The sequence below is a fragment of the Haliotis cracherodii genome, unplaced genomic scaffold (assembly GCF_022045235.1).
Source record: "Haliotis cracherodii isolate W230 unplaced genomic scaffold, xgHalCrac1.p SCAF_16, whole genome shotgun sequence".
NCBI lineage: Eukaryota > Metazoa > Mollusca > Gastropoda > Lepetellida > Haliotidae > Haliotis > Haliotis cracherodii.
In genome coordinates this window covers 665,725-690,876 of record NW_027266271.1, presented here as the reverse complement: position 1 = coordinate 690,876, position 25,152 = coordinate 665,725, and the positions used below count along the sequence as shown (strand labels likewise).

The 25,152-nt window shown below is 41.0% G+C and overlaps 1 protein-coding gene and 1 pseudogene across 1 annotated transcript in view; one reads left to right on the top strand and one right to left on the bottom strand.

The window, feature by feature from the left end:
• Positions 1-25,152, bottom strand: part of LOC139463336 (WD repeat-containing protein 86-like) — a 42,219-nt gene that overhangs the window by 7,213 nt on the left and 9,854 nt on the right. The window contains exons 3-4 of the mRNA XM_071244586.1: positions 6,832-6,982; positions 3,488-3,588 (exon numbers count right to left, since the gene is read on the bottom strand). Coding sequence (XP_071100687.1) covers positions 3,488-3,588; positions 6,832-6,982 — 252 coding nt within the window. The remainder of the gene's footprint in view (positions 1-3,487; positions 3,589-6,831; positions 6,983-25,152) is intronic.
• LOC139464089 (uncharacterized) lies at positions 12,304-17,167 on the top strand (annotated as a pseudogene).

Here is a 25,152-nt window from a genome sequence, read left to right as displayed (position 1 = left end):
AATTTGTGGTCACTATTGCACACAACAAGACCTGCCTCATTACGCAACTGACTTTCTTCGGGTTGGAGATGAACACCAACCATATGCATATCAGAATCACAGAGTCCAAGATCATGGAGGTGACAGCACAAATCCAAGACATCCTGTCGACAGGTAACGCAAAAGTGACTAAAAGGGCCATTCAGTCCCTCATAGGCAAGCTTAACGCTATGTGCACAGCGATACCAATGGCAAGCGATTTCAGGCGTAGGCTTATCGACCTGCTAAGCAAAGGTAAGCAACCATTTCACCACATTAGGATTTCCACCTGTGTCCAGGAATATCCAATTTTGGGGCAAGTAACCCGCTAAGAAAAAGGTCCTCTTGTACTGCAAAAATCAAGACGTGTTTGCAATCATCAACAAAGCATCTACCAAGCCCCCCAGAGTGATGAGTCTACTCAGCCACTAAATCTAGCAGCACCTCCGGTATAATATTTTGCTTACGTCAAATTATGTTTGTCCACTGCTAACACTTTTGCAATTGATCTCCTGAGGTTGCAGCTCTAACGCTTCCGGTTGGCAGCAACAGACGTGCATCAGAATCCCATACCTAACCCGTGCAATGTATGGCTGATCTGAGGCCGAAAGCTGGTATACTCCTACCACAATTTCTTTCTGTGAACACATGATCCACACACCAAACATGTATCAATGCCTTACAACAGTCCCTGTCCACACATCATCTACAGGGTGTCTGGCCTGTTCCCCTGGATCAGGATGTAAACTTTATTGATTACCTGTCAGTCACACACCATTCCCCTAAGTCAAGACTATCATTTCAGTGCTGTCCTCACAACACAAATTCCGTGAGCTCACCAATTGTACAAATCATTTCCTGGTTGGTGAGCTATTAACAGACTTACACAAATAGGCGGGCCGACCAGAGAGCGAAAACCTCTTGGTCTGCTTCAGGTAGTAACCAACAATCTGCCAAACGTATGTTCGTCTGCATATGGAGCCACCATTCACATTGTAAGTTTCTCTGGAAAACCCCAACAGCTATAAATCCGTCTCCCATGCTCAAAGCATGATCAGTACAACACAGGGGTAACAGTTACAATATCACCTACACTAGTTAATCCATAATGTCCATAGTCGCCATCAAGCACTATCTTGGTCCCCCCTGGTCTGCAACAGGTTCGGTTTTCGTCTAGTACACACCGTATATAATCACCCGCCCCTCTCCTCCTTCCACAATTCACCCTGCATTTGTGCATTTCATTTTCAATTATTTTATTTTTTTCTTCAGTGAGCGTTTATTTCAGGTACCACCAGAGCAGCTTCTACATATGCCATTAAAATGGTTTCAACAATGCTAGTATATATGTGAATGAATATGTCTTAATGATGTTAATATATATATGTGAAGGCCTGTCTAAAAAATAAACAATGCCGAGGTGTGCGTGGTTCTTGTAGGCTACCCTGCTGGTACCAAAGTTACTTGCTTCCAAATTACTACTCGTGTTTAAGGCTACCTGTTTTGGGGTTCAGCCTTTCTGGGGTTACCTGCTTGTTTTGAAATTTAGGTAAAGAAATATAATTTTGGATGTTGATTTGCAGCATATGTTGAAAACAAAAGTGAGTAGAATTAACAAAAGTGTTAATTGTTATAACAGGGACTAAAATTATATACAGGGAATATATGTATTAATATTAATGTTAGTCATATAAAAACAAAGAAGGTCGGAAAGGTTGAAATATATTAAGGACATTGAAAAGGACCCGGGGTAGAATTGTTGCATCCCCGTGTTGGAGGACGGCTCAGGGCACAGCTATAGTGTTCCTGTCCCGAATACCTACTTCGACCCCTCCTGTACCCATAATGGTTGAAGGATGACCCTATCTACGTGGGTTTTTGACTAAAGTGGTTAACGTCTAAATAATGCATCATTTTGGGCTTTCCTCCCGCATTAGGCTGACATGCCGGGATATAACTTTAATTCTGTTACAATTAGAAATAAACCCATCTCGCTCACTCCACCACTTGTCATTCGCATCCCACCTCATATCAAATACTTATTAAAATCTTTCTGTTAATACCGAGTTTAAAATAACACCATAGCCTCCCTGGCACCTACTCTTTCATTTGTAGTTATGGTGTCTTTAGTTGATGTATACAGTCATACAAAGTTAGCAGAAAAATATTAGGCCCATTCCATTTTTATGCTCACACCTTATACGTCAACTAAAGACACCATAACGAATTTTGTGTTATCCCTATCCGGCTGACTTCAAGGTTCAAAGAGAGACTACTGTTCAATCCTTAGAGGCCAACCTTGTTGAACTTTTTAACTATAATCTTTATCAACAAAGTCACGGACGTGATTTTCCATGTGAAATATGGGAGGTGGGTGTTGCAAAATCCAAGATGGCTGTTACTGACAGTATATGGTCTCATATTAGGTCAGTAACAACCATCTTGGAATTTTTACTGACCATACGTGGGCTCATATGGGGTTAGTAGTTCTGCTCTATGATTTGTCAATCTCACCGTGAGGCAAAATATAACCTGATGCAACCTGAAGCTAAAACAATTTAAGGTGCCATATCAGTTTATCCTAAGCGTGAAAAAGATATAGATTTGGTGGCTGCCCGCTTAGGTAGTATGGGAATCAACATTGGCAACAAAGTTTGAATACACAGGTTTTTAGTAAGCTGTATACCATCAAGCCACTACTATCTGTGAATTAACTAATTGAATTGTTAGTTAAATACTAGCTGGCAATGACGAAACTTGTATTTGCCCCCATCATATCCCTTGATGACAGAACAATTTCACGACAAACGTGTGTCGCCAGCAGGATTTGAAACTGTGAAGTCCGCACAGAAGTCTTCTGCCACGCCGACATGAACGAAATGCTATTAAATTACCAACTAAATATTTACTTTCATAAGGACAAATAGTTTATCCGTTTATGAGCCGTGAAATATGAGTTTTACATGCAGTTCGTTTATAATGTTACTGAATGCATTGTACGTAGGAGTTAGTTGGTAGCATTTCGTTTAAAGAAACGAACAGATAGAAAACAAATTACTCTTATCGCGATCAGGACTGTTTTCTTGACCCAGGAACGTGGCAACGTAATTTTCAACTGATGGATACAAATGCTCAAGTTGGTCCTATATGAATTGAGTACTTGGCCTGGCACATGCATTTCACAACATAACATAAACAAAACCTGTGCTAATCAATCAGTTCATAGTTCTTTATTCAAATCGGAAACCCACTCATAACTTTGGACTCAACCAATGACGAATCATTTTCTATCTTTGCTGACACCGTATGTTTAGTTTTATTTTGGAATGGGACAACGGCGAACTGCTTTAATTTGTCAATTATTCTGCGCACTTGATTTCAAATTCCTTGAAGCGCGGTTAAATCCTCATTTAGCACACCTCTACATTGGAAACACAGAATGTTTATCCAACCAAATGTTTCTCCATACCTGGAATGCTGTGACCGGTCCCTCATGCGCCACTTCTTTCACAAGTTTACACCCATCGTCCTCAAAACACCGGATTGAGTCATCTCCACTGGCTGTGATTACTACAATAACATATATGAATATTTTAGCAATACTGCACATAAATTATGGACTATTTGACTTATAATGTTCATGTAGTTCTTTATCTTTATCTATAAAGTAGTGGAGGCCATAGGCCCATTCCACAGTTGCTTGAGAGAGTAACAGCATATATACATTGGTACATTGATATACATTGTTCATCCAAATGATTGTCTTAGTTGCACTGATTTATATACAAACGTTGCAAGTACTTTAACTGTTTCTGGATTGTTTGAAGACATTAGTAAGTTAAATTTATGTAATGTTGGATATAAGTAGTATTTGGGAGGTACATGCAAACTCCTGAGAGTGCTTGCATGCCCACCCTGTTAGTAGGATGATTTCAATCTATATACAAACTCAGATATTAATCTAGATACATTATGTATATGTTCATGTTGCCAGGCATATTCGAAACCAAACCTGTATGAAATATCTTTAATTTGTAAGCCCAGTTAGTCCTTCCATCCACACAATCTTGTGACAGTTATGTGAATATTCATGTATATTAAATGCATGTTTCTTATCTTCAATATAAAAGCATATCGCGAAACTGGAAAGGTGTTGCCTCATGAAGCATTTTAACTTTACAACAGGTGACAGTTGACAAAACACATTCGGATGCCCTACTGTCAGTCCTCTATTTCCAGATGAACCAAGCTGGGTGACACAGTTACTGCTGAATCCCCACTTTAAACGGTCAAACGTCAAATTGTGTGCATCTGTTGAATTTGATTGTTGGTTTGTTGTTTGACGCCGCACTCAGCAATATTCCAGCTATATGACGTCGGTCTGTAAATAATCGAGTCTGGGCCAGACAATCCAGTGCTTGACATCACGAGCATCGATCTTCCCAATTGGGATACGATAACATGCACCAATCAAGTCAGCGAGTCTGACCACCCGATCGCGTTACTCGCCTCTTACGAATTCTAACCCGTAGTCTTCATGGGACACATCTGTTGAAATAGCAAACGACAATATTGCGTGAAGGCATGTTTAATTATCAGAGACATGATAATATACCTTAGCTGCTGCAGCTAGTTTTTCAATTGCTACTTAACACTTTCAATATCCTTGCGGTCCATAGTAAATCCTTACGAATATTTCCATCTAGAATAAATGTTCACATAACTGTATCAACATGAACAATTACAAACCAACAAAAGAAGAACTTGAAAAGCTAACTAAGTATTTATGCTCCAAGATGAAATTATCAAATGACGAGAATTACCACAAGGCGTATCTCTTATCATGGATGTCAACAAATCCAAATATAGTAATCAATTGTTTCTTTCCAATTGCCAAGAAGAGTTTCATCCACACATGACGATCATCGGATCGTCATCACATAATTCACATACATTTAAGACCCCCACAGAAGCACTGTTAGGACCTGGGCCTCGTCCAGGGGGAGTGGCTACAGCACAATCAGTCTTTGAAATTAAATGTTCATTCATACAAAGACTGTCCCAAATCGGTCGCTATGACACTTGTAATGGAGATAGATGACTACTGGTATTTCATATATTCCACCAGAGTATTCACCATATTACGAAACATTTTCAAAATCCCATGTAAGTTATCAGTAGATTGCGACAATAATATTTTTATCATTGGTGACCTCAATGCTAGGACACGTACCACGTCCGATTTCATATCAACGAAGATATATTCCCTAATGATTTGGTTGATTATATGAATGACTAAAATATGGTAATACATTGTCGGAAAGTCAAGTCAGGTTTTGGGGAATCAAATCTCACATGGTTATAAGCTAGTTGATTTATATAAAACCAATAATAAATACATTGTCAATGACCGAGTTGGACATGGCAAAGGTGTTGGCAAAGTTACATGTGAAGGAGTTAGCTTGGTTGAATATGCTGATTGACTATGTTGACCATGATTACACCCGGCTGTGGAAAAAAAAAAAAAAAAAAAAGACTTTCGAAGAAATTTAGAATCATATTCCGAATCGTGGAGTACTTAAAAGAAAAACTGTCCTCCATGATACCATAGTAGTTTACAAAAACGTATTCGGCAAAGAAACCGACAACATACAATTGCTAAGCAAAGAAATGTACCTTTTCTTTTGGCGAAATTGCGCCAGTTAAGAAATAAAGTGATTGCCCCTGTTCATCTGGTTAAAGAGCTTTATATACAAAACAAACCCAACCCCAGGGATGAAATTGTGGTGTCAACTTGTTAAATATCACCTAAAAGAAAAAAAAATCAAAATATAACGTTTCCTACAATTCTGTACAATTTATCAGTTAATAACATGTCACCCTCCTTTAGTGAACAAACATTTGGAGCCTTTACCTTTTTATCATTTGCCATATTCCAAATCTAAGACAAAAGTGTTGGTGAATTTATTTTAGAAACATAGTTTTGCCAATATGGGAGTTTATTTTGTTTCAGATTACGTCGAGCTTTTGCATTTAACATTATAAATTTAAGTTATAGGCAGTTGAGTGGAAGCAGACATATTTTTCTGCCTCTCCCCTAGCTTTATAATTTTCTAGCTAGTTTTCACTCAGTGTTTTACATGTTGATTTGAAGGGGACTTCGGTTTATATTTATAAAAGATTTAATTCGTCTGGAAAAACTGAATAGGATCAGCAACATTACTGAGACATTCGGATTAAAATTTATGTGTGCAAAGGTTTGAAATAAAGACCAGTTTGCCTTTGTAAAATCCCAACTTGTTGAAGGTTGAATATCAGACGCATTTACTGTTGAAAGATAGGAAATGGCCACTTCCATTCCAAACAGGTTGCGCAATTTGGCCGTCTCTTACGACCAGCAATGGGGTGCTGCGTACACATTCTACCGCAAGGCCTAAACACATTCTGAATAGCTTATGGACAAAATTATATGAGTGGACCATTGAAAATCAATGATAAACCAGGTATTCGCAAAAAGGGTAAACATATCCTGCCCTACCGGTAGCACTTGTCATCCACAAAATGTGCCTAAAGAGTAAGTAATTGACAATCCTTAGCTGTACCAGTCTCTGCTGCTATTGAGTTCCTGTTATATAACTGAAATACTTTTTGCCGTGGGTTCCAGTTTCAGACTGACTGATCAATTGCTAACACAAATGCGGCAATGAATATATCCACTGTTCTGAACTGACAACCATTGCATGAGCTCAAATAAGAAAATGTTTCAGAAGGAAATAGTCATAATAGCCATGATATTTGATTTTCTGTACTCACCGAACTTTTCGTCACCGTATCGGATGACCTTAAGAGAACTTAAAGATCTCGTTGTTTCACCATCGTATCTGCCTATTTCACGACCTTTGTGGACACTCCATTTTCGTGTAGTGCAGTCCGCACTTCCGGTGTACAACGTTGAACCCACGACCTGCATTTGATCCGCAGAATTAGTAACATTTCACAACAGGTTTATTTTCTTCTGTTTTGTTTTGTATCACCACGTGAAGACAACTATACATGCCCATGTCAACAACATTGAAATACAATGAACACAGTGATTGAGTGAATGAGTTCAAATTTAAAGTCACATCGGCAGTATTAGAACATTTTACACATTAACTATAATTAAAGCCTGTCAACGATGGAAAGTAATACAAATTTACGAATGGAAAAAGAAGAGATGTTCATTAGGAGGAGGGAGGAGGAGGTGGTGGGTTCTTTGTTTTGGTGTTTTTCTCTGGGGTGTGCATGGCGATTCCCATCCTAAAAAAAAGACAACGCAACACTTATTTTTTCGGTTCAACTTTTTAATCCCCCGCTCACATGAACCAACACAACAAAACAAACGCCACAGGATTAGGGGCGTCCCTGTGATTTTGGTGAACATGAACGTATGTACACGTATGTGAACGTATGTACACTCCTAAAATGCAGTGAACAGGAACTTTTGCCACTTTGATAGTGAACGTATGTACATTCCTAAAACGCAGTGAACGTATGTGTCAGGTCAATAAGGGCAGAAAGGTTGGTTCTTTTGATGTAGGGTATGCGTCTGGGCACTCAGTCGAAAAGCAGGCATCTGATCCACAGGAACGGAGGTAGACACTTTGGTATGAAACCATGCTAATACGGTGGCATCATTCTTGGCGGTGTCCTTCCAGTCCAACGTATCTCACACGCGATAGGTCAGCATGTAGAGACAGTACTGTATCCATGTTGTAAGGGGTGTGTATTCCATCATTGTTACATTACCTTTCCTTGATCTCGATACTAGATGATAATACAACCTTTCCTTGATCTCGATACTAGATAATAATATGGACCACCCCAACGGTCCGGGACGTCAACTCCGCGTTGTATAGCTTGTTGTAATGCTGCAATAGCCTCAGACTTGTTCTTAAACCAATGTGGGCTCTGCGATAGGATCGTCTCCAATTCACCCCGTGGGTAGGGCACTATTGTCACGAATAGACTTTACTCATCCACGGACATTGTTGACTGTTGTTCTGACATGTCATACAGCTGTATCGAGATGACATGGTTGATCTCTCCTTCACTGCTACGACTGTGATGGTGTGCATGGCTTCGCTCATGAAGCCCACCATGTTGCAAGACCATGGCGTACGCGCCCGCCTGTTTTCGAGATCCGAATCACCCCTCGTGTATGTGCCGATCTTATGAGATGTAGAAACTTTCATAAAAGCAGGTGAACCCCCAGACCTTCCTTCTGTTGGCCTACATCCATCATGGGGCAAAGACGGAAACAGGTTCATCCTACGAAGGGAAAGAACAAAGACAAAGAGATGATGAATGATGTCTATGACAGTATGGTCTCCCCCTCATCGCTACAGGGACTTGTGACCTCTGTATTTCACAAGACTCTTTCACCACCAGGATCGTCTCCCTCTTCAATGGTACCCATGAACATGCATCGTCAGCAGCAGCCACCACCATGTCCTTCAACATCATCAGCACCCTTGCCACCACATGATCTTCAATGCTTTCAACCTCTGCAGCAGCAGCAGCAGCAGCAGCAGCAGCAGAAGTCCATGACAGGCCGGTCTTACTCCTCGCTGGTACCCTTGAACAAGCATCGTCAGGAACAATGCCCTTCTTCATAAGCACCCTTGCCACCACTCGATCTTCAACGCTTTCAATGTCTGCAGCAGCAGAAGTCCCCATGAAAGAAGAAAAAAGACAAGAGAGCGTCTATTTTTCCGACAAGGGATGCGACAACCCTTGCCCTCAAAGGAAGAAATCGGCTTTTGCAGTGGTTTGCGATTGTCATGTGGAACCTGAGATCAGCACACATCCCATTGAAAGCTCAACATAAGACGTGGTTGCAGAGACATAATGATACCCTGACTAAAATTGTCCATCCTATGGATGAATGTCTTGGCTACCTGATGCAACGCAGTGGTAGTGGAACACTTGCAGGGGTCTTGACACGCATTCTGTTGCAATGGCAACATTATCTTCAAGCACCAATCCTCAAACACCAGGCGCCACCGACATACAACAACAACAACAACGATGACTACCAAGCCAAAAGTAAAGGCTCATGAAAATGTCATGAAAGCGTATCAAGCTGATGCTCTCAGACGATTGGCGCACATGCGGACCCAAAGAAAGTCCAAGAAGACAGATCAACATTTACAACTCCCTCCTGCCACTGCCTGATAAAAGAGAGAAGCTGCAGATCAGGTGCCTCATTCAGGCTAACACCTCCATGCAGGAAAGATGTCTCGGTGCCTCAGGAAACAGAAACATGCTCTGTGTCATTTGTGTGCTGCCGCTTCAGCGATGCGTAAAGCCATACTCAAACATGCTCCTACCGATCTCATCCGTGCCCTTTGTGAATGTGTGGTGAACTTGTATGCAGGCAATATTCCCATGACCATGACTCAACCTCAAAACTTGCAACGACATGGTAAAGTCTTGAATACGCTCATGAAAAAACAAGTACCTCTAAGCAAGAAACGTAAACTTCTACAACATGGAGGAGGATTATTAGGAGGACTCATTCCTCTCATTGGTTCTGCCCTAGCCACTTTGTTTGGAGGAAAGTAATAAATGGTCTGACACCAGGAAGGTTGGGTTCACTGTGTGGTGTGCCACCATGAAGTACGCAGGCAAGATGGTGTTGGTGCCTGAAGACACATGGCAAAGTCTACAGGCCACCAAACAATGTCATCGTCAGACACTTCACACCCCTCTCATGGCAAAGAAACGTCTCAAAAATTTGGAAGAGATGGACGCGTTGATGCAGAGGTCACAGCAGCCTTTTCACATGTGGGAACAAGAATACAACCAACTGTTGCAAGGCATGCTAGAGTTGCAACGCCAAATCAAGCTTTGGTTGCAAACCCAAAGTACCTACACCTTGCACAAACCAGCCAGACATTCCTTTCCGAGAGACCACTATCGTGTGGGAGGCGTCGAGCAAGCAGACTTGAGTGACATGATTGCCTTTCAAGACGACAACCAAGGATTCAAATATCTGTGGTGCGTGATCGATGTGTTTTCAAAGATGGCATGGGTGCAACCCCTGAAGGCCAAGAGCAGTTCTGCTTTGACCGAAGGTTTTCAAACCTTGCTGATGCAACAAGCCAAATGCCGACTTCCTGCTCAATTGCAAACAGACAAAGGCATAGAATTTGTCAACCGCCCTTTCCAGGCTCTCATGACCGAAGCATGGCATTCATTTCTACACCAGTCAAAATCCTGAAATGAAAGCAGCCGTGGTGGACCGGTTTCAAAGGACTCTGAAAAATAAAATGTGGCGATACTTTACACAGCATGGGACCAGACACTATTTGAAAGTCTTACCCCAGTTGGTCAAGTCGTACAACCATCGTCTGCATCAGACCATTGGTCAGCGTCGTGTGGATGTTCTTCCAGGAGATCCCCTGTCAGAAATTCGGGTGTTAGACTACATGGAGGAACAAAAACAACTGCAGCAGCGCAAAAAGAAAATAACAACACAAAGACTGTCGTTCCCCAAGACGAGATCCCCCTCTCTTTTAATGCCGGGCACCCGTGTACGCCTGAACAAAACCAAAGGCAACTTTGAGAAAGGTTATCTCCCCAACTGGACCACTGAACTGTTTACGGTGGACCGATTGGTGACAGGGAGAACACCTCCTGTGTATTGGATCAAAGATGATCATGGTGAAGTCCTCCAAGGAACCTTTTACCCTGAAGAAATACAACCCATCTTGAAAACAGACGATGTGTATGCCATGGATTGCGTGCTGTAAAGACGTCCAGGACCAAAAACAGGGTCAAGAAGAGGTCTTGGTGAAATGGACTGGGTACCCTGCCAGTTTTAATTCATGGATCCCTGCAGATCATTTTCAGATAAAATAAGGAGCATGCTGTCACTCAGACTCATTCAGAGGGTGGACACACGCGATGACAGAACCGCCACCACCACTGCCACCCCTGCAGAGAAGCCTCTCAGCATACGTGGGTACCAATGAACCTCCCCTTGCTGCTGCACCACGTCATCACCAGCGCCGACACTCACCTTGGTGTTGTTTTGGCATGACTTTACCACGCAGTGAAGTCGTGTTTTTTGATCAGATCATTGTGATATATGGTGTGATCATCATGAGCATGGTACAGTTGTCCTTGGATCACGGAGAGAAACAGTTGTGGCCCTGCTTTCCAGTTTGGGATACATATTTCCACCACCCACCTTGGCCGCCTCACCAGGAATACCCACGAGACTTCAACTTGATACCTCATCCACCCAGTGATGCCTTGATGGACATCTATCCAAACAACACTGTCATGGCATATGAAATCAAGTTGCCTTATCCTCTGCATTTGGATCGCCAACAGTGGGAGGTGGGCGTCAGCGAAATTCACTTTCTGATGACATGGTACAACGTCGCCCCATCCTTTGACTGGTTTGCGCTGAACCTCAAACTGAAAAAAGACACCTTTGTTTATGAAAGTGCAGGGAGCGCTATACCACAGCCACAGTATGGTGTCGTCCATTACGAAAGCAAGAAGATTCCTATCGAGAAAGGCATCTATTCATCTGAAGATTTGGTGAAATCCCTCTTCCGTTTGATTCAGGAACATATTACAGGTGCCTTGAAACAACAGACCTCAGACAGAGTCCAAAGTGATGGCAGACGGTTTGTCGTTGATGTCAAGTATCCCCAAGATAGTCGTCGATTTGACATGATTGAAGATGGAAAGGTGCGATTCCAAGCCCCTGAAGAAGTAGCAATCAATCATCCTCTCATGGGAAAAATTGGTGGACCACTCTATTCCACAGAAGTGATAATGCCAAGTCCACTCTCGAGAATGCTCGGATTTGTTCAACTACCACTCCTCGGTGAGGAGGACTATAAAACCTACACAGAGACGCCTGTTCCTTTGAGTGCCTTGGCCAAGTGGCAAGCGGGTGTTTCTACTCCCCTGGTAGGTGGCTATGTGGGACACAATCATTTGGAGATCACACCCTCCATGGGCACTTACCTTTACAGAGCCTACTTGGAAACCCTTCTGAGTTATGGTACAGGAGCCAAAACATCTCACCTTTGATGTCCTGGATGGTTTGACGACGATGCTGGTAAAGTGGACGCCTTCAATCCTGATGCAGATGCAAACGTAAGAAACACAGGCGTAAGAACGTGACGTGATCTTATTGTGCCCACCAAAGAAGTGGAACTGACAGGACGTCTACACTGTGACCTGTTTCTTCAAGATCGTTATCTGCTGGATGGCGTCCCTATGAAACTGGAATTGCTACGAAGTCCCGATGAGTTCTTCTTCATGTGTGCTGCTGATGGCGTTTACAAACTAGCCCTGACCAAAGCCAAATTTTATGTCCGTCATCTCAACATCGATCCCGATTATGACGAACCACTTCAAGCCATCTATCGAGGCACCCTGGCCAGAGATGACTTTGCCAGACTGGGATGGCAACAGGATGACCCCTTTTACCCCAAAGTCTACGTGTTCAACACAGATTCAAGCGATCAACCTGGCGCACACTGGGTCAGCATCTATCGTCCAGCTCCTGGATCCGTGGAAATGATGGATAGCTATGGACTGTATTCATTACCCCTGATTAAAGAGACTTTGAATCGCATGGGTCAGATTCAACAACGATGGAATACACACCCCTTACAACGTGGATACAGCACATTGTGTGGCTTGTACTGTCTCTACATGCTGACCTATCGCGTGCGTGGGTGGACTTTTAATCAAGTGTTAGATACGTTGGACTGGAAGGACACCGCCAAGAATGATGCCATGGTATTAGCATGGTTTCATACCAAAGTGTCTACCTCCGCTGTGCGCAGACGCATACCCTACATCAAAAGAACCAACCTTTCTGCCCTTATTGACCTGACACTTGTTCACTGAACCTACGATCACCTGACTGTCAACGTTCCTGTTTGAGGAGTGTACATACGTTCACTGCGTTTTAGGAATGTACATACGTTCACTATCAAAGTGGCAAAAGTTCCTGTTCACTGCATTTTAGGAGTGTACATACGTTCACATACGTGAACATACGTTCATGCTCACCAAAATCACAGGGACGCCCCTAATCCTGTGGCGTTTGTTTTGTTGTGTTGGTTCATGTGAGCAGGGGATTAAAAAGTTGAACAAAAAAAATAAGTGTTGTGTTGTCTTTTTTAGGATGGAAATCGCCATGCACGCCCCAGAGAAAAACGCTAAAACAAAGAACCCATGCCACCACCTCTTCCTCCCTCCCCCTCCGCCGCCGCCGCTGCCGCCGCCCTCCCCTACCCCTCCGCCGCCGAAGCGTCCCTCCCCTCCCCCTCCCCCTCCGCCGCCGTCGCCGCCGCCACCGCCGCCGCCACCCCCCTCCACCACCACCACCACCACCACCACCACCCCTTCTTTTTTCTTTAAAAAAATAAATAAAAAAAATAAATAAATATCAAGGATTTTACACGCGCTTCTTTCAATTTTGATCTTTTCATATTGTACGAACGCTTCTTAGGGTTCTCCATCCTCCCCGGAAACGGATGTCCCGTCCTTTTTGAAGTGCGCATGCCTCCCGGGAACGGACGTGGCTCCATCTTGGATGCGCATGCCACCGGAAACGGATGTTTAGCCATATTGGATGCACAGAACCCAAAGTGGTCCTATAGTACCGTCCACAACTACTCGGGGTACATGGCATGGGTTTTATTTTTTTAACTTTTTACAATTTCTGGAGAAATAAAATAAACAGTTTAATATCCCGTGATCACAATATTGAAAACAGAATGAACCCATTGATTATATAATGCAAAACGAGAGGAATAATTCGTAAATTGTTTGTGGCTTACAAGCACCTGGCGAATCGTTAGATATCATTGTTCTGCGTTTTAAACGACATAAAAAACAATTCCAAGACCAAGACAATTCTTTCAGGATTTGCGTGCATATATTTTAACGAAAAATATTATCCTTTTTGTTAATGTAATATATTCAGTTTTAGTTATAAAATAAAATGGAACGGCTATTCGTGGGACATTGGTTATATGAACTTATAATATTGACTATTACACATCCCCAGAAATACGTACATACTGCACTTTACATTTACATTTCATCTTGTAACACATGTCCAAGGAAAGGAATACAGTATTCGACCCTATAAACCTATCAATTGTTATGTAAACAATGTTCAAACAAACAGGATATTATCAAAGGTTCAGTCATACATGTTGTGTCCTATATTTAGGGTATGATATCATTTTGAACATTGACAAATATCCAAAGTGAAATTAATATTGTGAAAAAATGTATAAAAGATATGCAAAATCTACATCATAACTGAAATGATACAATGATCGTGTGTACTTTCATTCAAGGACCTTCACCTCAAAGAAATTACCAAATATGTACAACAATGTTGACGTATGACATCACTACCAGTGACCGACTTTTACAAAATGGCGTGTTCACTGTCAACAGTACGCGGGATTTTACGAGGGACTTTCGTTGATTCAGAGATCGTATATACATAAATGTGACATGTAAGTGTAGTAGTACGTAATTATGTACATATCATCAAGTGTATTTTAAGGTCACCTCTTATTTTAATACCTAAGTTTTAGTCTACCCTTCAATCTAACCTGCTTCACTAATACAATACCACCTAACTGCACATGTATGAATGTATGTCTGTATGATGAGGTGAGAGATTAAAATATATATTTTAGGGTTATTGTATATATCTAAGGCTGTAAACATATAGATATAATATGTTACACTGTAATCATGTTATATATATATATATATATTTATGTTCAGGTGTGTCCCGGTAAAGCAAATGTCTGATGTTGTGACATCATAGGGCACAGTGCCATACATCTGGTGAGGACATTTATATGTTGTATGTATTTATAGTGATATGTACTGAAATTGTGTGTTATGTATTAATGCATTTATCATTATTCTCCAATTATTGATAAACTATGTTTGTCAATTTATTATATGATAAATCTCCTGTAATATTTAGAGTATAGTAAGATAAAACTAATCATGCTAATTACGATGGATCATAACAATGTATATGATCATATATAAGATTCTAATATTTGTTAATAAGTTATAATGAAATGATTTATTTGTATGTGTAGGTATTGTGCATATTTTAACTCTGAGTATTTATTTTCACAGGGCCTCTGTTTATTTATGTATTAAACAACTGGCATCCACAAATCAACCTGCGTTTAGTGATTCATTCACATAAACCACTCCGGTTACATTGGCGTCGTCGGCAGGATTGTTACAAGTGACAAGTGACAACGATTGACACTTACCGTCCATGGATGAACGTGACAGAGATCTGTGTGCTCCAGGACCGGTGATGTGCAAGTAATGTAACATCACATAATGTATCAGTTACTTTGTGCCATCATCTTTTCATGAGCTTGCCTCTCAGTGTATAGACAGCGATAAACTTGTATTGTGCAAGAGCTTGATTGACACTTTCGTTACATTGTATTGGGCGTTCTGTGAATGACAATTATTCATGTGAAGAGAATAGGATACCACTGCTGTGATCATGTATAACAGACATTTGTCTTTTCTGTATGTTTATATATAATGGGTTGTCTGTTGTATATTTGACATTTACATAAAATATTTACTGCATAGATTTGTACAGTGCACTTGGTAGTCTTAATCATACCGGTCATTCGTTAGTTAGGACATAAGTTAGTTAGATCATTAGTTAGTTATGACATTAGTTAGTTAGATCATTAGTTAATCATTCCTTTAGTTGCTATACAGAGTTGGGTCCCTTGGGCACACAAGAAACCTATGATTATGGGTTCGAATCTCGGCTCGCCCCACTTGTTTCTAGATTTGGCAGCACCATGCCAGTGCTTGAGAGTTTAACCAGCGTCGTAGGTGTCTAAGATCTGCCTCACTTCCGGATTTTCTCCCACTTTGAGCTGACATGCCGTGATATGACTGGAATATTGTTCAATGCGGCGTGAAACCCTCACTTACTCACTCGTTTACTTAGTTAATTAGTCTACTGATTTTTTTATTTTATGATTAATTTGTTAGTTTCTTAGTTAAGTAGTTAGTTAATTATTGTTATTAGTTTAACCTGTATCATATTAGTACCCTTTATCTTGTTATGTAATATATCTGTGTTCGTGTGAAAGAAGTATGACTGTTTAGCACTTACATATTACTCAAACACTATTATAAGCAATAAAATCATAACATAATTTAATAATAAAGCATTTAAATCAGCTTTTATATAATAGATAGGTCATAGTTGCGTTTGGTTACATTCAGTTGGTCATAGAGTTTATTGGTGTTGAGAGGGGAGGCAGCCAGAGTTGCTATGCGATTAGGTTCCCCAGCTTCTCTTTCATCGCTTTTAGATAAGCTAAGGTGTGTTTATGACACAAGTGATTCTACCGTTAACTTATTGGCAGCCTTCTACACAGCATGGCAGCGGGACGATGAGGACGTCAACACTTGGTGTTGTCGTCTAGAAGACCTACTTAGTAAGGCTGTAGACGCTGGTGAAGTTATCTATCAAGACACCAACAAGCTCCTTCGTTCCATGCTTTGGACAGGACTCAAGCCATCAATCAAGCATTTCAGCTGACACAAATTTGATTTATTCTCCGATTTTGATGTTTTGCGAAGAGAACTGCGGCAGATTGGGCGGGAACACAATCAACGCAGAGTCTGCAACAGTCTGCAACAAGTATGGCGGCTGTAACTGAGACAACCAGAGTTGAAGGGACTTCGAGGAATGATCAAGAGCCTTACTTCTGAAGTTGCCTCTATCAAGAAACAACAGCAACAGCCACCACAGGATCACTATCAACAGCCTACAGAACAAGCTCGATTAGAGTCGAAGTCTTATGATCAAACAGACAGGAGCAACACTGGATAGCATCCTCAATCTTCTTTCCAGACGCAACGGTATGACCAGTCACAATATAGAGGCAGATCTAGAGGACGACCATTTGAGAGCGATGTACAGTGCTTTCGCTGTGGACAGTTTGGACACATAGCTTCAGGATGCTGGGTCATGATGGACCATAGTCGTCAGCATTTAAACGGGAGATGGCCTATGCGAAGGGGTGGCCCATAGGTCTAAAAAAAATCCAGACCGATACTCAGAGATATGATACCACAGCTCTTGTAGGAAATGCCAATGAAGTCGATGTCTGTATTCAAGGAATCAAGACAAGAGCTTTATTAGACACAGGAGCTACAGTCTCCACGATGAGTCAGGCATTTTATGATCAATATCTCTCTAGTATTCCTATCACCCCCATTACAAGTGTTTTGGATGTTGAATGTGCTGATGGACAGTCCCTTCCATATTCAGGTTACATTCAGGTTGACCTTGAGGTCAACGGTATTGATGCTGTACCTCAGTCATGTCTTTTACTTGTAGTTCCTACTAGTAACTATAATTACAAGGTACCAGTTCTACATAGCACCAATATATTATCTGTTTACTTGGGAACTTGCAGACATAAGCATGGGGAAAAGTTTCTTCAAGATGCGAACCTTCACATGCCTTGGTATTTAGCTTTTAGGTGTATGGTGCTACAGGAACGCGATCTTGTAAGAAGAAATTTTCAGCTGGGATTAGTCAAGTGCGCAGGAGTTAAGAAGGTTATCATCCCACCCAACTCAGACGTCACTAACTCGGGCTATATTGACAAGGCGCTTCCCTAATCGCAGTACATGTGCTATATTGCAAAGTACTGGCCGTTCAGCTATCCCCGATGACCTTGACATCTCACCCAGTTTGATCACTTACAGAGAGAAAGGATTCGTGGAAGTCAACATTTCCAACATTACCACAAGGACAGTAGTCATTCAACCTCATGCTCTTCTTTGTGAGATCCAGCCTGTATTTGTTGAAGAACAGCCTACCTTGGAAGACAATTCTCAGGACAGCACTTCTCTCATTAATAAGATGGACATAGAATCTTCAAGAATTTCAACCACTCAGCATGAAGAGGGATTGAAAGTCATCTCAGACTATTTAGACATTTTCTTTCATGGTGACCTTGACCTTGGACACACTTGTACAGTGAAACATAGGATCGACCTCATTGATGAACGACCTTTCAAACAACGACATAGGAGAATTCCACCATCCATGCATAACGAAGTAAGAGATCATCTACACCAACTATTAGCTATTGGAGTCATTCGTCGATCACGATCACATTGGTCTTCTAATGTAGTGTTAGTACGCAAGAGGAATGGATCTTTAAGGATGTGCATTGATTTTAGACAGTTGAATCAAAGGACAGTTAAAGATTCATACGCTCTGCCATGGATTGAAGAGATGTTTGACACCCTCAGAGGATCCAGATTCTACTCCACAATGGATATGAAGAGTGGATATCACCATGTCGAATTAGAAGAACATCACAAAGAGAGAACAGCTTTTTCTGTGGGACCCCTTGGATTCTATGAATTCAACCGGATGCCCTTTGGTTTATGCAACAGTCCTGCTACTTATCAACGCCTCATGAATGACTGTTTTGAAGATATGCATCTCAAGATATGCCTTATCTACATGGATGATATCATCATCTTTGCTGATACCTTTGAAGAACATCTTGACAGGTTGAAGAAGGTATTTTAGGGACTCAAAGACTGTGGATTCAAGCTTGCTCCAGATAAATGTAGTTTCTTCAAGGACAAGATCAAGTTTTTAGGTCATATCATTTTGGAACCAGGCATTGAACCAGATCCAGCTAAAGTTGAAAAGATAAAGTCATGGCCCCCACCAAAGAATCCAAACGAAGTGAGACAGTTTCTTGGATTTGCAGGGTATTATCGGAGATTTGTGCAGAACTTTGCTGCAATCACCAAGCCCCTGTCAAGTCTTATGCCTCCACCAACACAGACAAGGAGAACAAGAAAGAAATTGAGTCAACAACCATGGACATAGGGACCTGAGCAAGACAAGGCATTCCATTACTTGAAAGAACTTCTGGTGCCACCTCCTATTCGGGCTTATGCAGATTACAGTCTACCATTTGAGCTCCATACAGATGCCAGCACACAGGGACTTGGCGCTGTTCTGTATCAAGAGCAGGGTGGACAGAGACGAGTGATTGCGTATGCTAGTAGAGGACTGAACAAAGCTGAGAAGAACTATTCTGCACATCGTCTAGAGTTTCTAGCTTTGAAAGTGGGCAATTACTGAAAAGTTCAACGATTACATCTATGGTACCAAGTTCAGAGTTTATACAGGTAACAACCCGTTGACCTACATTCTCACTTCAGCAAAGCTTGATGCAACAGGACATCGGTGGTTAGCAGATTTGGCAGCCTATGACTTTGACATCAAGTACCGCCCAGGGATTAACAATGCAGATGCAGATCGTATGTCACGTTTACCAGGAATAACGACAAGTGGAGACCAGGAGGATATGTTGGGCGAATCGGTAAAGGCTGTATGTAACATCATTCATGCCCAAACTTATGTGGAGAGTTTATGTATGCAGGCGGACGTTACCCACGAAGAGAACCTCGGCACTATTGGTGTTCCTCTAGCAAGGATGTCACATAGGAACTGGAGGAAAGCGCAGTACCAAGATCCTATCTTACGACAATGGACAAGATGTTTACAGTCTGGCAACAAACCAAGGAGACATGATTTCTGTGATTCCACAGTTCATTCAGCTTTGCTCAAGATCTCAATTAACCTCCATCTTCAGCGGGGAATTATCTACAGAGAAGTAATAATCAACGGACAAACTAGACAACAGTTGGTATTACCGGCAGACTACATTCAAGATGCATTAGAAGGTCTTCATAACAACGTGGGTCATCCAGGAAGAGACAAAACCTTGGCATTCTTGAGAGAAAGATTCTTCTGGCCAGGTATGTCTAAGGATGTTGATGACAGGATTAAGAATTGCAGAAGATGCATCTGTCGGAAGACTCCAACCAACCAGAGAGTTCCACTCACTGGAATCGAGACTACTCAGCCACTAGAGCTGGTGTCCATGGATTTCTTGGACCTTGAACCATGCAAGGGAGGGAAACACAATGTGTTAGTTGTTACTGACCACTTCACTAGATATGCACAGTCATATGTTACCAACAACATGACAGCCAAAGCCACCGCTAAAGCCTTCTTTGACAACTTCATCGTTCATTATTGGATTCCACTGCGGATACACTCTGATCAAGGTGCTAACTTTGATGGGAATCTCATAAAGGAATTGTGCTTACTTACTGGCATGAAGAAGTCCAGAACCACACTGTACCATCCCATGGGCAATGGCATGTGTGGGAGGTTCAATCTCACTTTATGTGACATGTTGGGAACCTTATCACCTGACCAGAAGAGTGATTGGAAATCACATATTGGGCCTCTTGTACATGCCTATAATTGCACAAGGCACGAGTCAACTGGACAGTCACCATTCTTTTTAATGTTTGGTAAAGAGCCACGTCTTCCTTTAGATCTTGCTTTTGGGCTAGAACTTGGTTTGACACAGTCACTTGCAGAGTACACCAGATAACTCAGAGAAAGATTGAAGAAATCTTATGAACTGGCTGTGGCCTCAGCTAAAACACCACAGACTGAAGACCGCGTTCTAGTGAAAATATTGGCATTTGATGGTAAACACAAGCTCTCAGATAAGTGGGAAGAAGATCCTTACATCATTCTGCAACAACCCAGTCAAGATGTGCCCGTCTTTGTAGTGCAGAAAGAGAATTGTGAAGGTCGACAGAGGACTTTACATAGGAATCTTCTCTTGCCCATTGGTGCTCTTCATGACCCTGGAGAGATTGAAACATCACATGAATCAGAGCCTATATCATCCAGACCTGTACCAAGGCCAAAACGGTCTAAGCCACAACCAAAGCTAGAGACACTCCCAGATGAAGACATTAGTCAGGAAGACATCATTGTAGAGATCCACACCCCAAATAGAGATGCTGCAGCTGCTGGTATCCCCACAGATACCAATCAGGATGTTCCTGCAGATGTGGATACTGCTGCTCAGGCAAGTAGTGACGATCATGAGGCTGAGGCAGCAGTGGAGAACATTTCTGGTGACGACGGTCACATCCCAGGAGAGGGAGAAACAGAGGTGAATCCTACTGATGATGAATTGGATGAAGATGCTGGTGCTACTACTCCAGATCTACACCAAGATGATGTCATTCCTGAAGCTGAAGATGAAACTAAAGGTGATGATACTGTTCTGGATCAAGTTCCTTCAGCTGAAGCAGAACATGTTGACGAGATGGATGTTCCAGATACAGATGGAGCTGATGTTGTTCCACGAAGGTCAACACGTGAGCGACACAATCCAAGTTGGGTGCGTTCAGGGCAGTATGCGCTTAGTCATGCAGCAGTAGAGCCAGATTGGATGGTTAGGGTTCGTTACCTGGAGCATTTAACGAGCGCTGGAACATTGGAACAGACTACACCGGACATCACGAAAGCATTTATATCTATTTTAACTCGCCAAAACTCAGAATGACGAAGACGTCATTTCCTTGGGGAGGAAAATGTAGTAGTATGTAATTATGTACATATCATCAAGTGTATTTTAAGGTCACCTCTTATTTTAATACCTAAGTTTTAGTCTACCCTTCAATCTAACCTGCTTCACTAATACAATAGCACAGTCACCCATGCGCTTGCCTTCTCTATTGTTTCTCTGGTCTCTATTGTCTAGCCCCAGCCCCTTACTTTCAGTGACAGGGTGCATTATGGGACTGATCAGTTTAAATTCACACTTGTATTTGACTGTGTATGGAGACAAGTTGTCGGTTCATCTCTGAAATAATTGAGTCAATTGTCACAGGTTAGTTTGTTTGAATTGTATATTTATGTGTTCTTTGAAGGGTTTGTTATTAAGGTGCATATGAATGGTTTCTTAACTTCTTTTAATAATGATTATATTGTTAAGTGTGGTAAATATATATGATATCAGTCATCGTATTCAATGAATTGTAGTTAGGCTAAATTTACTTAAATACTTTAAGTATGTAAGTATGTTTGTAATAGATAATCTTAACTAGCATTGCCATGTTGATATTACTTAACTTATTGTGTAACTAACCATAATGAGTACATTTATTGATAGACTGGAGCTATTTACCTGTAAATTAAAGTTCTGCACCTAACTGCACATGTATGAATGTATGTCTGTATGATGAGGTGAGAGATTAGAATATATATTTTAGGGTTATTGTATATACCTAAGGCTGTAAACATATTGATATAATATGTTACACTTTAATTATGTTATATATATTTATGTTCAGGTGTGTCCCGGTAAAGCAAATGTCTGATGTTGTGACATCATAGGGCACAGTGCCATACATCTGGTGAGGACATTTATATGTTGTATGTATTTATAGTGATATGTACTGAAATTGTGTGTTATGTATTAATGCATTTATCATTATTCTCCAATTATTGATAAACTATGTTTGTCAATTTATTATATGATAAATCTCCTGTAATATTTAGAGTACAGTAAGATAAAACTAATCATGCTAATTACGATGGATCATAACAATGTATATGATCATATATAAGATTCTAATATTTGTTAATAAGTTATAATGAAATGATTTATTTGTATGTGTAGGTATTGTGCATATTTTAACTCTGTGTATTTATTTTCACAGGGCCACTGTTTATTTATGTATTAAACAACTGGCATCCACAAATCAACCTGCGTTTAGTGATACATTCACATAAACCACTCCGGTCACATAAGTAATCACAAACATTCTGACAATCTATGTAATATTTTTCATTGAAACAAACCGAAATAAGTCAGAAATTCCGATAAATACCGTTGTTTTTCTACGTGATTTTGCGTCACTCAAGGCGTCACACAGGACGGACGGTGACAATTTCTGTTGAAAATATCAAAATATTGCAAAGTATCTATTTCAAATTCCCTGATGCTTCCAACGATTCTATTCCTATGCGTATTCTGACAAGGTTGAGTCAATATTTTGAACGAATAGACGATGTATAGTTCTAAATTGGAGAAAATGCTACACTGTGTAAAATCTGAATTTTGCTTTGTTTACATTTCAAACAAGTGCAGTTTTTCGAGCACAGCGTTCGTTTTCACATCTAACTTTTGTTTGATTTTATCTAGGCAATTTTGTATTGGTGACAAAGACCATTAGTCATTTGATTCTAAAATTTATAAGGAATTCAAGGATGTAAGTATCGCAGCTAAGTTTAAAATATACCTGATGTTACAGGCGTCTCATAAACGGTGTACGTAAAACGTGATTTTGTAAACACTATCCAATATGGCGGAAAGTTCACTTAGGCGTTCGTGTTTGCGTATTTTCCAAAACATTCTAAACGGTTCTAGGGTTATCGGCGACGTTTTGGAATGATAATTGGTGATTTCATAAAAGAAAAATGTGAAAAATGGCGACATTTACGATGTACCTAATTTTCAGAGGTCATTTTCAGTTCTTTTGCTTGGCCTAAAATGCCAATGGATCTCAAAAATCTGATTTCCAGAAGAGTACAACCAGGGAAATGAGACGCCATGGTCAGGACCCAGTTCAGTACCAAGTCATAGATGAGACGAGTATAGAGCACATAACGATGGGCAGATTCCTATCACATGACAAGACCAAAGCAGATTTGACTGAGGACTCTGGACTACAGCAAAAGTTCCTCCAAGCTTGTCATCACTTCAGCATTTGGTACAACCAAGAGCAGCAAGGATCTCGGGAATTTTGATCCAAACAACCATGAGGAAGCTGACACCTTGATGATATGTCTTGCAGTCTCTGCAGCAAGGTGAAACTCAGGAGACGTACAACTAACATTTTTTTCACCTGACACTGAAGTTCTGATCCTGGCCACAGCCAACTATGATTTCGGGATGTTCTAGGTCCAGAAAAGGCGAAAACTTTACCTGCATTCCATGCTTTCTCAGGCGCAGACAACAGTGGGAAGTTTGCAAGAGTTGGCAAAGTTACTTGGTTCAAGATCTTCCTTGAAGCTGATGATGACATAATTAAATCTTTTAGGATGCTTTCATATGACGCCAAACTATCAGAAGAGCTGATGACATGTTTGGCTAGGTTTGTGTGATCTATTTATTGTCTGAAGGAATCCAAATTAGCAACATTCTAGAGCTGCAATGGCACTTATTCTGCAAGGACATGGCGGACAGTGATAAACTGCCACCCACAATCGGTGCCCTTAAACAGCACATAAATGAGGGTACATGTACAGGCTCCAGTTTGGGGCCATTCAACAGCAGGTTCTACAGGATCCGATGCAGTATGGCTACCACAAGGACGACGGAGGTCAGCTTAGACCGACTACCACTGATGTTCTTATGCACCAAAGGCCATTATCGAGATGCTTCTGATAACAATGCAAAGGAGATTGGTCCTCACAAAGGTGTTCTTGCAGGTCAAAAAGCTTAAAGTGCTTATGCACCACCCAGTGTGAAATTGATAAAGATTCACGTACTTCGGATGTCAGTGATGAAGAAAACGATGACTGATACATTATGATGACAATCATAAACTGTGCCCATAATTGATGTTGATATGAAGATTGTTTCATAGAAGTGTCAAGATGTTAATCGCAAGCAGAGACACTATTTCAGTATATTTGTTTAAAATTTTAATATTTTTGTGGTTAATAAATGGTTTTTCATATTAAATATCTTACTTTACATTATACTCGGATGGTTGTTGTTAGTCTGAGTGGATTCCTGATTACTTAAATCATATGTTTTTTCATCAATACTTACAATATGTGTGGCCTAGAGGCAGAGTTATCGAGCAAGTTCTGTTTTTTGCTCGCCATTTTGAAAAGCCAAGATGGCCTCCCAAACGACCCTGAAAAAAATGGGAAATCAGTTTTCCTATTCCCTATATCCTAACAATTCTAAAAATATATAGTTTAGCAAATCTAAAAAAAAAATCTACGAAAATACACGAGGAACTGGTCCAGCTGGACAAACCGGCTGGCAAGTAGCCAATGCACTTCAAGTCTACGTAAAGACCATATACAGGCGCCAGCAACGTTACCTGACCACAACACTACAGATGACCGACCAAGTAGTGGAA